This window comes from Hippocampus comes, unplaced genomic scaffold (genome assembly GCF_001891065.2).
Source record: "Hippocampus comes isolate QL1 unplaced genomic scaffold, H_comes_QL1_v1.1 scaffold443, whole genome shotgun sequence".
Classification (NCBI taxonomy): Eukaryota; Metazoa; Chordata; class Actinopteri; order Syngnathiformes; family Syngnathidae; genus Hippocampus; species Hippocampus comes.
Genome location: NW_017805111.1, coordinates 502,789 through 519,514, shown reverse-complemented (window position 1 = coordinate 519,514; position 16,726 = coordinate 502,789). Strand labels below are relative to the sequence as shown.

Below are 16,726 nucleotides of genomic sequence, written 5' to 3'. Positions count from 1 at the left end.
CAAACAAATTGAAACAAAAGAACATAAGGTGGAGATTGGTTCAGTAAGCAAGAAAGGGGGAGGAAGCACTGCTGGCATCCAAGGGCATCATAAACCTCAGCATCTGTCTGTGCAACAATGCAGAAAGAGGACACACTGGGAATCGATTTCACACAAAGAGTGCACTACTTGGAAAGACACTCTCAAATACTGCATCTTGTGTTATTGGATTTGGAACCCAATTTTATGAGCAGTATCTATTACATTCAAGACAAGCAAGGAGGATCCAGTCGAATGAAGCGCCAGCCCCCAAAACTCGTGGCCAAGTGAGGAGAAAAGATTGTCCTGTATTTTTTTTTACCTTACTTAATTACCGATGCTTGAAAATAATGACAAAAACCACACATGTAAAAATGTTACATTTCAGTGCTATTCCATCCCCAAAAAAAGCAAGTGCTAAAATAAAAGTGCTAGTTTTGAAAAGCTGTTAACCAGCATGTGAAAAAAATAAATACCACATTTGTTTTTCTACAACACCTTCATATTTAATCATGAACAAGAAATGGAAACATTGCTAAGATGAGGCAGAAAAGCGTGAAGTTAACAGACCCCATGGTGAGCACGTCTGCCTCACAGTCTACAGGTGTAGGGTTTGATTCTGGCTCCAGTTTTTGCATGTTTTCTCTGGTACGCCAGTCTCCTCCCACATTCGTAAAACATGCATGGCAGGTTAATGGAACACCATGTATGCCCTGCAATGGGCTGGCAACCAGTTCAGGGTGTACCCCGCCTATTGCCTGCAGACTGCTGGGATAGGCTCCAGCACGTCTGTGACCCTTGTAAGAATAAAGTGGTTCAGATAATGGATCCATCCGTCCATCTATTTTCCAATCCGCTTATCCTATCCTTATCCAACCTGAACTGGTTGCCAGTCAATCGCAGGGAACACACAGAAGAACAACAATTCACACTCACAATCATACCAATGGACACATTCGAGTGTTCCATTGCCATTCGTGTTTTTCAAATGTGGGATTAAACCGGAGTACCCGGAGAAAAACCCACACAGGCATGGGGAGATCATGCGAACGGCACACTGTGGTTGTGGTTGTGCTAACCAGTTGGGCACCGTGCCACCTAACCAAATTATCTCACAAACCCAATAAAATGGATTTAAAGATTATTAAAATAAAATATAAAATATGTGTGTGTCATTGAACCTCCAAATAATTATTAAATTACTATTTTTTTCCTCAGTCGCTGCTCATTTCTCAGATCAGAATTGAATTTCTAGCTACGCCCCTGCAGACAGCACAGTTTTTTTGTTGAATCTTTTAGAAATGGGGATGCTTTTGAATGATGGGAAAATAAACATGCAAGGTACAGCATTCATCGAATCAATCACTGTTGATTGCAGCCACTTTTTTTTCAGTCATTCTATTACATTCAAGACATGTGACTGTGCTGACACGCCCCCTTGCGGCGCGTGTCTGCCACGCTCTTGTTGGGACAAATTCGCTGCGCGGGCAGGAGCGTAGCAGAGCGTCACCGGAGGAATGTCAATGTGATAATTGTTGATGCATCTTGGACTCAGTGCGACTCTCGGATGCTTCATCTGACTATTCGTCCCTCCAACCTTGCACATCCGACTGACCATGACCACTGCTGTGGAAAGCGGCAAGCAGCCTTGCATCGGGCTCGAGCCCCTTGACGGCAAAAACACCCTCCTGCCGGGCAAAACGACGCCGAGCGGGGGCACGGGTCGCGGCCCCTTCACGAACGGCGGCCCCAAAGTGACTGACAACGGAGTGCACGACATCGAGGACCGCATCTTGAGGATCACCGGCTACTACGGCTACAACCCGGGCTACTCCAGTCACAGAAGTAAGTGCCACCACACAAAACTAAGTGCACTAACAGATGCAACGATATATTGGGGAATAAAAAGACGAATGGATGGATGGATATACTTTATCATACTACTGTATATTGTTTAAATGCTACGTTATTCCATACTATAGCCTACTATACTGTAGTGTACTTTATACTACAGTAGTAGTACAGTATAGTATAGTGTAGTATAATACTACACTATACTATACTATAAACAGCCTAATCATCATTATTTTACTCACCTTCTGAAATAGGAAATCATGTGCCTCAATAAATAATGGGGTATTAGATAGATAGATAGATAGATGCAGTATGAAAGAAAGCAAACAGTTAATGTACCGTACTACTCATTTTAGAAAGGAAGACAGCACTATAGTTAGATTCACCTTTCTGTACTGCCGACACGATATGCCGTACTATAATGATTTGTATTAGAAAGAAAATGAACAAAATGTCACTGACTGCACCTTCCTATACTGTATATTAATTACCGAAAGAAATGGAAGAATACATATTCATTCATTAGCTAACAGCCAACTATGATGCTTTCAATACTGTTACTGTTTACAGTACTGTATGTTAGAAAGAAAGGGAAACACATTGCTATATTGTTTTCTATACTGTAATATACCATACTATACCATACTGTGCTGTACTATACTATACTTTCGACACTACACTACGGTGCCTGCTATATGTAGCTCAGATCAATCACCAATGTCACCACTGATAGCTGCTTCGGCATGCATGTTTTATTTAAAATGATTCAGTGTCCAAATGGAGGCGAGGCTCTCTGATGATGCATAGGAATGCTTCACATCCCTGATTTGTCCACATTTTTGATTGGGGCACACCAGTGGCAAGGTGGGAACGTTTGCTGACAGAGACAGAAAGCCGAGGATTGATTGTGGGTAAATATAAAATGCATTTTGTTTTTGGAGTGATCTTTAAAAGGTTGATTTTGGTTGTTAGTGAGATTTTAGCAGGCAGTGGGGCTTCGTGCAAATACTGGTATGCAGATGACAATGCTGAGAAGGAGTGCAGAATGCTTTTTACCTTGCACCACTGGTTGTCTATTGCCTTTATTACGGATGAGGAGGCGTGTTTCAGAACCTGAAATGCTTCACCCCACTTGAACCAAAGGATTGAGACTTTGCACGCAAGCTCCCAAACATCTCGCTCTGGCTATTACATAAAACCTCAACGACACATGATTTAAACATCGACAAGTCAGTCCTGCACTCCCAATTTTGGGAAGTTACACATTTTGGAGTTGCGTTGGTCCAAGGAAATGCAAAGATGCAAATTCAATTAAGAAAATGTTCAAGCTAAGGGTCCTTAAGTTGCTTCTCATCACCACAATAGATTTTCAGATTGCAGGCAAGATAAAGGAAATGAGCCTCACGCTCATTAACTGTGTCCTGTCTGTTGCAGTCGTCTAATCATGGATGCAATCACGCACTCTCATTTGGAGGCATATCGAGCTGTCCAGGTTGATCCCACGAGAGGGAGCTCTCTTATTAATGAGCAGCAACCCAAACTTTAGATTGGAAAACAGACACAACTCCCAAACAATTCCAATCAGGAAGATGCTGTTCGTGTGCAAACAATGCAGTGAGTCGTGAGAGATCGTCAGGGGGGCTGCAGAAAATTATCCATTTATCTAAAAATTATTTATTTACAACAAATAATACATTTTTGCTCAACGATCTAGGTCAGTGACATGCAGCCCGATGCCATAAATTAAGTGTATGTATCCGTTTTTGGGTGATATTTTTGTTTAGTGGTGGAGCGTCCGCGCTTCACTAATGTGTCTTTAAATGGGCTCAATAAAAATTGGGAAACAGCAGTATAAAACATGAGCACATGTTTCAAAAGTTGCAGAAACTTGGAAATGCATCCTGTACTGCATCATAATTACACAAAAACCTGTGCAATGATAAATACCTGACTTGTTCTTTTACTATATCCACCATTATCAAAGGGTGAAAACAAATTCTTATGTGTTCCCCATCTTCCATAATGAATCCTTTTATGCACCGATAATGATAACCTGTAACCTGATAACATGATAAACTGTCCACTGTAGTGGCCGCTGTCCCTGAAAGGGTTAGTGTGGCACCACCTCTTTTAAGTTGAACTCCCACCTTTGACTCTCCCCTTTTTCTCTCAATATTCGTCGTGAGGTCAGCATTTTTAGAGCTGGAGAAATGCTTGTTTTCATTTACAAGTACTTCAATACATCGCTGTACCATATAATTTGTGTTAGGGGTGCGCTGTATCAATATAATTGACGAAGAGGACATTGTTTTATGCTCTTTTCGTCAGGCGTTTTGTGTTAGTGTGACCTTTTTCTCTTGATGTCTACGGGGGAAGGAGTACGCCGTATCAATATAATTGACGAGGAGGGCATTGTTTTCTGCTCTTTTCTCCAGGCTTTGTTATTGAGACCATTAAACAAACGCAACCAACACAAGAAATCCTGCTGTGCCTCATCAATATTCTAAAACACAACGCCGTTGGACACCGCCGGTTACACTCTCCAACGTACTGTATTTATGCTGTACTATCATCGAGCAAGGACTCACATGTTAAATACGTAACCGAAAAGCCACCGTGAAGTGCAATCAACGCAATTGCCATTTGTTGTTTAATCACACATTTTCCAAGTCTAAATGAAATATTTCATCCTTTGTGTCACTTTAAAGGCGGACCATATTATATATGAAGTGCAGCGGAGTCAAGCAGTGTTATTCACATACGCGCCGTCTTGCGTTGCATCGTGTAACCGAGGAAGGTGAATGATGGGATGTCGACTGCGCTGTAATTTCAGGCCTAAGGAGCAGATGTGCACCATAATAACACCCGTTCCAAGCCTACAACAGACCACGCGTCTGCAAGCTGAGGGCTTTATTTGATTTGGGAAACATTTCCAAATTTTCCAATAAGATATGCCATCTGTGCATTCCCCGCCTATTCATCAAGTTGTCGTTTTAGTCAACAGAAGGTATTCCTCAGGGCGTAGTATTTGTATAGTTATTAAACATGCTGTCACGGTTATAGTGAGAAGCAGTCGGCATTAATTAATCATCTACTGTACAGGCACAAAATGGATTTCGTGAAAAGTGACTTTTTGGAGTGCAAATGAGTATTGCTTATCACAGTGTCAACGAGGATCAGTTCCTACAGACAAAGCGTCATATAAATGGAACACTGGGGCTTATCCCGTCTCGCTTATGGTGTAATGATATATTAAGTAAGCTCCTGTTGGCACTTTGTTGTTATCGCCACTTGCCATCTGCGTAGAGCTCGAATTTGTCTCTGAGGGGCTTGTGTACTACATTTTGTGACAAGGTCTTGGCTGTAATACATCATACCGTAATGGTGTTTTCAGGCAAAGTCATTGCAGCTTTTAATAAGAAAGTAGATAATATCCCAAACTAGGTGCTTATTCCCACTGTCATTGTTTGGCTCCTGCTGTTCCACATGACAATAGCATGCAGTAAATGCCTCTTCAGCATCTCTTGGAAAGCCATTAAAGTGATTTGCTTTGTATCAGGTTTTACAGGGCTAAATTAACAAAGGAGGGCCAACACAGTAGCGAAGGCACACTCCCTGCTGGCTGAACAGGCCGAACGCAGGAGAAATGACAGGTACCGCTCAGCAACGTGATTGTCCCTTCACTGCTTTCACAGCAAGGCCATCCTAATCGACTTCTAACAAAATTTGAATGAGAAACTACTTGCATCGTGTTTGAAAGTGCAGTTGAGGGGCATAGAGAAAGAAGGGGGATAATACACTCCATTTGAAAGTGCAGTTGAGGGGCATAGAGAAAGAAGGGGGGAAATAAACTATTAAATCATTCAATCTTATTTTCGGAACCAAATTTATAGACAATGTTAACAGAAATATCTATTTTTTTCCTGCGGCTATTTTCAAGTAAGCCGTTCCCATGCCTTCTCTTACAGAGCTATTTATAACAAGTCTAATGTCAAGACCGGGATGTAAGCCTTGCCTGAATGACTCCTGAAGTGCTGTTAGCCTCCGCAGTCTCCTGGGAATCTGTGAAAACACCCCGCATGCAATGGGTGCAATGTTTCACCAAGGAACCTTTAGCTGTGCGGACCTGTACTCATGATCCTGTGTATGTTGATGTACCAAATGTTGTTGTATTTCTCGCCAGGTGATTTTGGATAGTCGGCCAGCTTCAACTTCACTGTAATGAAACACTCGAATTAGATGATATAATGGCACGACAGAGTCAAGTTTAGAAATGGTCTTTCTCATTTTACAAGCAGGGGCCTGAGTACTGTGAGCTGCCAAACAATGCCCTTGTGGACTACATGAGTGCTGAGCATCGATAAACTGACCTTCAACACCCTAGAATGAAATGAGTTTATGTTTACTCTATTCATTGCAGAGTGTACATTGGCATAGAGATGAAAGTTGCATGGATGCAAGAAGACATTTGCTCACTCGCTCGCTCATAGACACAGTTCAATTGTTATGCCCAAGTTCACAAGGCATGCTCAAAAAAGCAACAATCCTTTACAATTGGTTAGATGACAAATGTATGCATTTGCAGTATTTTCACTTATGTGTCCAAACTAAGGCTCCTTTCCAAGAGTTTGGGGTCAGCACTTGGAGAAGCCTAAAATCTGAAAATGTAAAGCCTTCAGCAACTAACCTTTTGATTCATGAAAAAAATCGAATCTAAATTGTTGTGTTCTTTAGGTCGTCATATATAGGTATTTTTTTTGGGCAAAATGTTCCGTACTTAGCTTTAATTCAAACTAAAATATGGATGTATACTCTTTCTTCACTAAAGAATGATTTATTGCTTTTTATTATTTTTAACATTCACTGTAAGTTTTTATTTCTGGTCATGACCTAGTTTGAACCCTCGAGGTTCAAATTATTGCCCTTCCTCTGTGATTGTGTTTGTTTTTTTACTTCTCGTCCTCCAGCTTCTTCCCACGTTCCAAACACTCGCATGTTAAGTTCAGTGAAAACTCTAAATTGTCGACTGTTGTGAGTGTAAATGTTCCCCTGCGATTGACTAGTCGTGGGTGTAGCCTGTCTACTTTAAAATCAGCTGTGATAGGCTCCATCTCAGCTGCGATCCTAATGAGAATAAGCTGTTCAGAACACGGATCGATGGATGGTATTGAAATGTACTGTCTGCTATTTTCTTATTCACCACTAGGGGGTCATCATATTCCACAGTTCAACAATAGTACAGTACTTGGAAGGCAAAGTGAGTGCAAACATCTCTGGCAGGAAAAGGACGAGAGAATACCTTTTACCCATCCTTCATCTACCTTCCTGGTCCTCAATGTGATATTTAGCGACAGAGAGGCTCTAAAAAAAGCCTCATATGACAGAGAAGTGTTTGGAAATCTAAATGACAAAAGGACTTAATAAAAATGGATTCAGTGCGTCAGTAGATGGGGATGCAGCTGTTGCTATGGGGGTTGAGAGGGTAGATGCTTTATTATTTGCTGCTTTGATGTACTTGGTACGCACGACCAGTGTAGTTTTGGCGGTTACAATGGACGGAGAGTTATTGATTCATGCTAGGTTGCCAAACTAACTAAATGGTAAAGTACATGCAACTACGCTATAAAGCAACTAATGCGGTTGAATTAGTTAGCTATACATACTGTCATGCTTCAAAACAAAATAGACATTTTACAGAGCAACTGCTGGTATTTCTCAAACCTACAGTGGCAGTGCCTGTGCTGGAGACCTCACTCTTAATCAGATAGTGATTAGCATCCTGGGCTTTGCTGAGTGGATGATTTTTTTTGCCGTCCCTCTCTGTCTAGCTTTTGTCTCCACTCATCAGCAGGTCTATTTTTAAGTGACCCTCCTCTCACGGGATCCATCCTCCTATCTTCCTCCGACACCAGCGCAAACACTATAGCATCGGCCGAACTTGGGTGGCACATTATTCATTCAAATGGCTGCAAGCTTCACTAAGCTGAACATTCTTACTTTATGGTTGGGCTCATACGAGATACAATAAATGTGCCCTCGAAAGCAGTATATCCTATAAAGATATTACATCAGAGTAATGAATGTATTTGTGATAGGGCTTCACGCAATTAAAATTACCTTGGTATTGAATTATGGCCCACATTAGCAACATTCAAAACAATGACTTAATTTGCCTTATTTTACTCACAAATTAAGCAATGTATGCACTTATACTACCTGTTATGGTTGATTATAGTATGGCAATTGGAAATAAACATATATCATACTAATGCAGCGTTTATGAAAGTTAACAGCTCCAGAATATATAAAAGTCCATTTTATATTTACATCTCATAAACCACAATCTACACGTTGATGTTTTCAGGAGACTTGAGCTGTTTGTACGCTTGTAAAATGTGTATATGTGCAGAGGTGGGCCTCATCAGTCTGGTGAGTCCGTCAATGAGCTGCCATCTGTATTTCAGTCATGCCCAGTCCGTCCTAGTCGTCGGCAACAGCCAAGCGGTGTTGAGAACGCACTTACAGGTACAACGTCACACGCAGGTGCCGTACACCTGACATGCAGCCAAATGCAGTGTGTGTGTGTGTGTGTGCGTGTGTGTGTGTGTATATATATATATATATATATGTGTGTGTGTGTGTATATGTATATATATATATATATATATATATATATGTGTGTGTGTATGTATATATATATAATTTTTTCCCCTTTATTTGGCTGCATCTCGGCTTATGCCAAGGCTGTATGTGATATAGAAATTATGTTCTCGACCCTGATTGGAGGGACGGACTGCACCCACTTGCGGCGGCTTGAATTACTTATGGAAACATTGATGGACTGATGGATCGGGCATTTGTGTGACAAACTGCCCACCTCTGTATACGCGTTTAACGGAAGTGTTGCTGCCAATCACAAGAGGAAGTAAAATGAATCACAAATAAAGTTCAGCTATTCATAAAAAAAAAAAAAATAAATCTTAAACATCACGGTTCCTCCAGGGTGATCTAGGTCTACTGCTATTGAGTCCCATTTTTCATCGCATTGCCAACGCCAACATAAAAAATGGAATGGTGGCCAAAAACTTGAGCACAGTAACATTTTCGATGCCATTTCTACAGCTCAGTTAGATGAAGTTGATGATGTGTACAAACATGCTGATAAAATGTGAAGGCCAAAAAATGACAGAATGTGTAGCAGAAGACAACGAGGGAGTGCAGAGAGAAGCCTGCTCAGGTAGAAAGAGAGTTGGGAGCATTAGAGAAGAGGAGTTAGCGCAGCATAATTAGCCTGGGCTGCTTGGTTACCATCCAAACAAAGCTGCTGATTTGTGGAGCAAAATAGGAGGGAGGGGTGAAGTGAGTTGATCAGACACAAACGAGATGGGGGTGGCGAGAATGGAGTGAGATGAGGGTAGTGATTGCGCCATGCCACACACACTTAAAGCGTCGTCTCCCTTGGAGACCGTGACAGCGCTGGATCACGGCATGACATTGCAACAGTAGTTCCACCAGTCCGCTTTGTCACTACTACCCAGACAGATAGAGAGAAGAGGAAGTGTGCAGAGAGGGAGCGGGGCCGGACTGGAGCTCCGAGGGGAAGAGTTGACAGATTTGGGAAGCAGGCAGGCAGAGTCATTGGGGTCGGTGGGGGAATAAGTGAAGAGTGAAAAGAAGGAGAAGAAGGAAAAGAAAAAGAAGAAGCGAAGGAGTAAGGATGCACGGAGCAAGGTGGAAGAGCTGCTGAGCGTGTCCACACATTAATAGACTTTCCAGGGAAGGACATTGTGTTGTGGCCCCAAGTGGAGGATGAAGAAGCACTCAGCCCGAGTGGCTCCTCTCAGCTCCCACAGCACTCAGGTCCTGACCTGCCCCATCTCTGAAGGTAAAGCCAGGTTAACTCTACATGCATGTAAAAAGGGTTGTGTCTTTACATGTAGGCTTAGTGAACTGTAAGTTATGTGAAGAAAATCATTGGTTACGTGGTTTTAAGCACATACAGTCGTTGTCACGTGAAGAATGTACATGTCATGATAGGTTGATGAGCTGAAGTTGTGGATGTCAAGCAGAAATATGCACCTTGTATCTTCGGAGGGAGATGTGCTGCATGCAGATAGATAGCCAGTGTGCATGGCCCCAGCCTGGATGTAAAAAAAAAAAAAAAAAGAAAAGAAAACAAACACATCAGCAAGTTCTGCTCACTTGTCCTTTCTCCATTGAGCATTTCTGCTCACAACTCAAAAATAAGCACGCAAACTCATCCCTAAGAGCCTTGAACATCTTCTAAATCCATTTTCTAATCTGTAGAGCTCACCTTTGTTTTAGAGATTGAAATAAGATACCCTAAATCGCCTTTCCGTAAGCATCATCAGCATCCCACTTCTCCTTAAGACGACTTATCAAGGTTGCATAGTGCTGCTGACATGACCATGAGCTCCAGCGGGAGTCTATCCATCAATGTCACGATAAAACACACGCCAGATTGAAATGTTGGGTTGGAGTAGCAGAGTGCATCACACAGGGAAGATGAGCTCCATTAAAAATAAGCCATTAATGAATGATACTGTTCTATGCAGCGCTTAAGAGCTGCTTGCTGAGATTGAATCAGGCAAGTGTTTTGAATGACCTTATTTGCCATCATGAGCGTAAATATGGCTGACTCTGGACTCCTCATTTGTTGACGTATGTTAAAATAGTATTTTTCCAGACTGTATGCACCACTGTTGGAACTTCGGAAGCAGGAATATTTGTAAGCAATAACACAGCCTCATGGAGAGCAGAATGTTGGCCATGAGAGCTGCTTCTCCGGGGCAGGGGAATAGTAGAGTTTTAATATCACCGCGTGTTGGCTGCAGATCAGCCTGGAGTGGCTTTTATACCTTAGGACTGAAGCGCCTGCATCCAACACTAAAGGCTTTAGGATTTCTCTGTAATGTCAAACACAAACACTTTTAGCTTGGAGGATGAAAAGAAGCAGACAAGAATGGAGCTGATGTACTCTTGCAGAATGACGGCAGGCAGAAATGGAATGAGAGCAAATCCCTTTCACAAATTCCCTAAAATCTGTTAATTAGCATGTTGTATATCAGTGATGGGCAATTGGCGGCGCGGGGCGGCCTGTGCCCACACTCTGAGTGGCCTCTTAAATAAAAACATTTTTAAAAAAAAGTTTTGATTTTGATGATAAACCACTAAACCTCGACTACAGTCGATCACCCCACTTGCCGTTTTGCACTTGTAGACTAACTGTATTTTATTTTTTCTCAATTTTTTTTTTTTTTTACAATTTTTGAGGGGAACAATTTCTCATGGAAAATGCATAAAGGTGGTTTGCCGGGGTTGTTTGAATAATATTTTGGGTTTACAAAAAAAAATCCAAACAAACAAAAAAACACAAAAACAAAATTTTCCAATGCATTTCAATGAACATCAATTTGACACGGATTTCCTCTATTCGTGGGCTGGCCCGGTCCCTATCCCCTATGAATAGTGGGGGTCCACTGTATCATTTTCAGTTGTGATATCACTATTCACCAATAGATGGGAGACATGTGCGCCAGCTCTATATTTAAAAAGAGTTTGGCCAACTCGCTTGCCAGGCGCCATCTTGCAGCCCAGCCTGCGTGATGCACGCTATGTGACAGTGCACAAAGAAGTGGAGAAGGAGAAGGAAAACATTTATGGTCAAAGCGACCGAAGGGTTTAACCATTTTCACGGCGACACTCAGTGTACAAAAAGAACGACGGCAAGCACCAGACACTCATGCCAATTGCAGCACTGTTGTCAGTGTCAGGCAGGGAGGATGTAGCAGCGATAAAGGGGAGAGTGACACAACTGACAGGTTAAATTACCAAGATGTGAGTATGAAAGCAGTCAAGATGCTACTACATTAAATTTTGCTTCATGTTCTTTGCCATTACCATGAAAGCAGTGAGATAGCTTGTTAGATAACAATCCTCAAGAAGCATTTAGTCGTAGTGGCCCTAAATGTGGTTTGGTGACAGTGATGGGTAATTAAATATTCCATTGTGCATTTATTGATGACAAAGGTTCCACGCCATAATTATTAGTTGACTTGATAAACACAGTCAAAGTTAAGTTATTATTATATTAGTTATTGACGAGCAATTCATTTTCATTCAACTCGAGGGTGGCTGTGCCGTACTCCGACTGCTCGACTTTTTATCGATTAAAAAGAAAAAAGTGCATCGATGCAATAATGAGCACTGAGATGCTGTGCTGTGCTAGAAGGGAGATACTTGCAGGCACGTGCCACATGCTGAGCTAGCAGAGAGAGCTTGGGCAGCGCAAGCCATCCTTGATTTCCTGCCCTGGTGTAATTTGATGACTGCATGCTGTAAGTTAAAAGAATGTGCCTAAATGTGTCTGTCGGTCAGCCATGTAAACAAGCCACTGTACCTGTCTACAGTCTTATTTTCATTTTTATTTAATTTCAACTGATTGTAATGTCTAAGTGTGAAATTCAACAACTCTGTTTATTTTGAAACAAAATCACACACCTGCAGGCATTCATGCACATGTCAATGTGAAAGAGTATGAAAACAGTGCTGGGGTAGGGGTTTGATACCTTGCTCAAGGGCACTGTGACAGTAACTAGTGGCCCTCCTGTGCCCAAGCCTATATCCTTACAGATGAATTTCTGCCGCCCCAAACACAAAATCATTCATCTCGTGGCCACAATTTGAGATAAATCATTTCTTTGTAATGCATCAAATGGGTCTTATGAATGGAAATTACCCAACAAAGTGGCAAAACACTGTATGAAATTGTTACAGATATTTCTCGATAATGTAGATCCACATCTTGTGATACAGGTGCTAATGAAAAGAGATCATAAAAATATAATAAGTATTTTCAATCTATTGATGGATACATGTTTTCATGTAGCGTACCATGAGTCCCTTGTATTCTTGGTTTCAAGTTTCTAGTAGGAGTGGCAAGTTGCCTGTGTGACATTCTGAAAAAAAAAAAATGTTTGTTTTTTCCATTAGGAGAGGATGGTTTGGAGTCTCAGGCCGAGACGCCTGGTAGTGAGGCAAGTGTGGAGAGCCAGTCATACCAGACATGCACCAGCACAGTGCTGAAGGTGCTTGGTGGCTTGCTGATGGTGCTGTGCATCTCCTCCTCCTGGGTGGGTACCACTCAGGTGGTCAAGCTGACCTTCCAGTCATTCTCCTGTCCTTTCTTCATATCCTGGTTCAGCAGCAACTGGAATATCCTCTTCTTTCCAATTTATTACTCTGGACATGTGGTGACCACAAGGGAGAAGCAGACACCTATTCAAAAATTTAGGTAAGGTGTTTTTCCATCCATCCATTGTCGATACTGATTATCTTGGTTGCAGCTGATTTTAGGTGAAAGACGCACTGCATCCTGGATTGGTCGCCAGTCAATCACGGGAGCATATATAGACAGACAACCCTTCACATTCACAGTTATTGAGGAGGAAATTAATTGCTGCCTGCACAAACAAGAGTGTCCCAAGACACCATCAGTGACCCAAATAATGCATTTATGCTACTATTAAGAAATAAATAATTTGGGGAAATATTGGGAAAAAAATTGGTTGGGTTGGATGGATTTTCATCCAGAGACACATTAATGATGGACCTGTGGTTGATTATATTGTATATCATTCCAGAACATAGTCCACCATTGGCCCCAAGTCGGCTGGATAAGGTCCCAAACCCTTTAGTGACCTTGAAAAAAATAAAAGAAGAAAAGAGATCGATCGATGGATGAAAATACACTTCATCAGGGGTCAGCAACGTGGCCCCCAAAGACCACATGAGTAGCCTCCGGGCCTGTTCTAAAAATGGCTCACCAGTGATGGAACAGTGTGATTTTCTAAAACAAAATGTTGTAGAAATTATAATTTGAAAATATGAACACTAGCAGAGTTTGTGTGTGTGTGTGTGTGTGTGTGTGTGTGTGTGTGTGTGTGTGTGTGTGTGTGTGTGTGTGTGTGTAGTTTGACAAGGCCATAAGGGATACTGTGTCTTTTGACAGAGAGTGCAGTAAGCTGTTTGGCGAAGAAGGGATGACTCTGAAGCTTTTTGTGAAGCGAACGGCACCTTTCTCCATTCTGTGGACGCTGACCAACTACTTGTATCTCTTGGCCTTGAAGAAGCTGACCGCCACTGATGTCTCCGCTCTTTACTGTTGTCACAAAGCCTTCGTTTTTCTCTTGTCCTGGATTGTCCTCAAGGACCGCTTCATGGGTGTCCGGGTATGTATCTTATTAATTCTGAAGGAGAAAGAGATGAAGATCGCAGGAGCACTGCTGTCTCATTAACGGACATATTGTTTAGATTGTTGCCGCCATCATGGCCATCACAGGAATCGTTATGATGGCGTATGCGGACGGTTTCCATGGTGATTCCTTTGTGGGTGTGGCACTGGCTGTGGGCTCAGCCTCAACTTCAGCTCTTTATAAAGTGAGACAACAAACCACACAAGCATATTAAGTAATCGGTCCAAGTAGATGATGTTAACCAACGTGTTTGTCTTCTCACCATCTAGGTGCTATTCAAAATGTTCCTGGGAAGTGCCAACTTTGGCGAAGTTGCTCATTTCCTTTCCACCATGGGTTTCTTCAACCTCATCTTTATCTCCTGTGTGCCCCTCATCCTCTATCTGACCAAAGTAGAGCAATGGGGCTCCCTCTCCTCACTGCCCTGGGGTTACTTGTGTGGCCTGGCAGGATTATGGCTAGGTGATAATGCAAACAAATACTTTGAGCATTAGGGGGGTGCAATGACACCATTGCTTTTGTCTACATCCATGATTGAGGTGACATGAAGTTGTTCAAATTGTCCAAAGCTAAAATAAAAAAATGCACACACGCAGATGTGTGCAATTTCAGTCTTAACCATATAGGTACAGTGTGTAAAATGTAGTGCCATCTAGTGGTAAGATAATAGAATGCCACGACCGTTGCTCGAAGTGTGTGCTTCACTCCGGTGCCCAAGAGCGACAACACTTCGCAAATGTGTCACCTATTTTTTCAGCAGAGGTACAAGCATAATGTCATCCCAAACAAGCATAATGTCATCCAAAATGACTCGTATTCCCTCAAGTGACGGAAATAAATAAATCCGCTTGAAATGTCCACCTTGATCATTCGATTGTATCTTTTACAGTGTTCAACATTCTGGTTCACGTCGGTGTTGTCCTGACGTACCCCATTCTCATCTCCATAGGAACTCTACTCAGTGTACCAGGAAATGCAGGTGAACTTTCTATATGTGGTTCAAATATTGCCCTTGGTTTATTTGACACTCCGTTCCAAATTATGATCCATAATTCATGTTAAATGAACGTGTAAGTTTTGATTTTTCTGGGGCAATTTGTACACATTGTTTCTACTGTCTATTTAGACCACTGATTCGATCTTAGAAAGTTTTGATTATTAGTTTCCCTAATTAGCTTGATTAAATGAAAATGACAGATGGCAGTTTTATGCAGTTGAAACCACTGTGACTCGCATCAGGTTGTACATGGCAACATGAAATGCCCGTAGACCAGTTCTCAGCTTTAACCGTGGTGGACCATGTGAAGGTCAGTGCAGGTTGCATGAAAGTGTCAGCCTGCAGAGCACAAAGACACAGCGATTGCGTCTACCGATGATGATTCGCATTTTCTTCTCTCATATCAGTACAGACACTTTTTTAAATTAATCTTAACTTGTTTTTGTTGTTTGTCTACCCTGCCCCACTGCCCCTCTTTGGTTCCTTACTGTAGCTGTAGATGTCCTTAAACACCAGGTGATCTTCAGCATGGTGCGCCTTGCGGCCACGTGCATCATCTGCTTGGGTTTCTTGCTGTTGTTGCTTCCAGAAGAGTGGGACTCGGTCACCTTGCGCTTCCTGGCCACCATTGCGGACAAGAAGTCAGAGGATCACGGTGAAGAGCTTACGGAGTCCAGCCTGCACACAAGAAGCCGTAGTCGAGCCAACGGCACCGTCTCCCTTCCCTTAGCATAACGTAGTCAGACTCCACTGTGAGCTTCTTTCCTCCACTGCCCACCCAAGGAGGGGAGACTGGAACACATGACGGAAACGATCTGCAAGACATGGCAGAGCATCAAGATTGTGTTAGTCAAGGATGCATCAGATGCACCTGGCTCACTGCAAGAGGGATATTTATGAGTTTCACAAATGAAAAAGGTGGGAGGTGTTATTTACTTTTACGATAAACCTGCCACACTCAGTCCCTCACCTGCCGACTGACCAATGCCCTGCTCGACTCTGCAAAATGTATTCTGTGAATATAAATCCTGGCAGGGACAGTTTGGCTATAGAGCGATATGTTTTATTTATTTATTTTGAGAGGAATAATACATTTCAAATCTTACTAATGTGCATTATATATAAGAGACTAACAGTTATCAGTACTTGTATAAGTATTTCCTTTTGTTTGTTTTTCATATGAATTTTAAAAAAACCTGCTCACGCCACTCACTGAATCACACAGCAAATGAACCACTTGTTTATTTAAATTATTTAAAACTCTGAATGTCATGGTTTCCCACTTCTTCAGACTACTAGGATCCATTGAATGCCTGGAAAAACAATGCATTATTTCTGCTTTTGAGAAAAGATAAAAAAAAAAAAAACAGATACAAAGAAATTGCTCAATTTTGAAACATTGCGTTCAAGATTCATAAAAATGAGCCATATATATTTTTAAACAGTCTAGAACGAATAGAAATGATTAATTTGCTCAGGAATATGGCTTTATGTCAGAGTGAGCAGGATGTCTCTCTTTGAGAAACTCAGATGTGTGAACAGAGTAAAGACTCATTCTGATATGATATTCTTGAATGAATAC

The 16,726-nt window shown here is 41.9% G+C and overlaps 1 protein-coding gene across 1 annotated transcript; it reads left to right on the top strand.

The window, feature by feature from the left end:
* The first annotated feature begins 1,478 nt into the window (after positions 1 to 1,478).
* Positions 1,479 to 16,394, top strand: slc35f4 (solute carrier family 35 member F4). The gene is made up of 7 exons (XM_019865474.1): positions 1,479 to 1,863; positions 12,886 to 13,186; positions 13,904 to 14,123; positions 14,206 to 14,331; positions 14,417 to 14,609; positions 15,037 to 15,126; positions 15,638 to 16,394. Exons 1-7 carry the CDS (start codon positions 1,635 to 1,637, stop codon positions 15,877 to 15,879), a joined length of 1,401 nt encoding a protein of 466 aa, XP_019721033.1. The 5' UTR covers positions 1,479 to 1,634; the 3' UTR covers positions 15,880 to 16,394.
* The last annotated feature ends 332 nt before the right edge of the window (positions 16,395 to 16,726 follow it).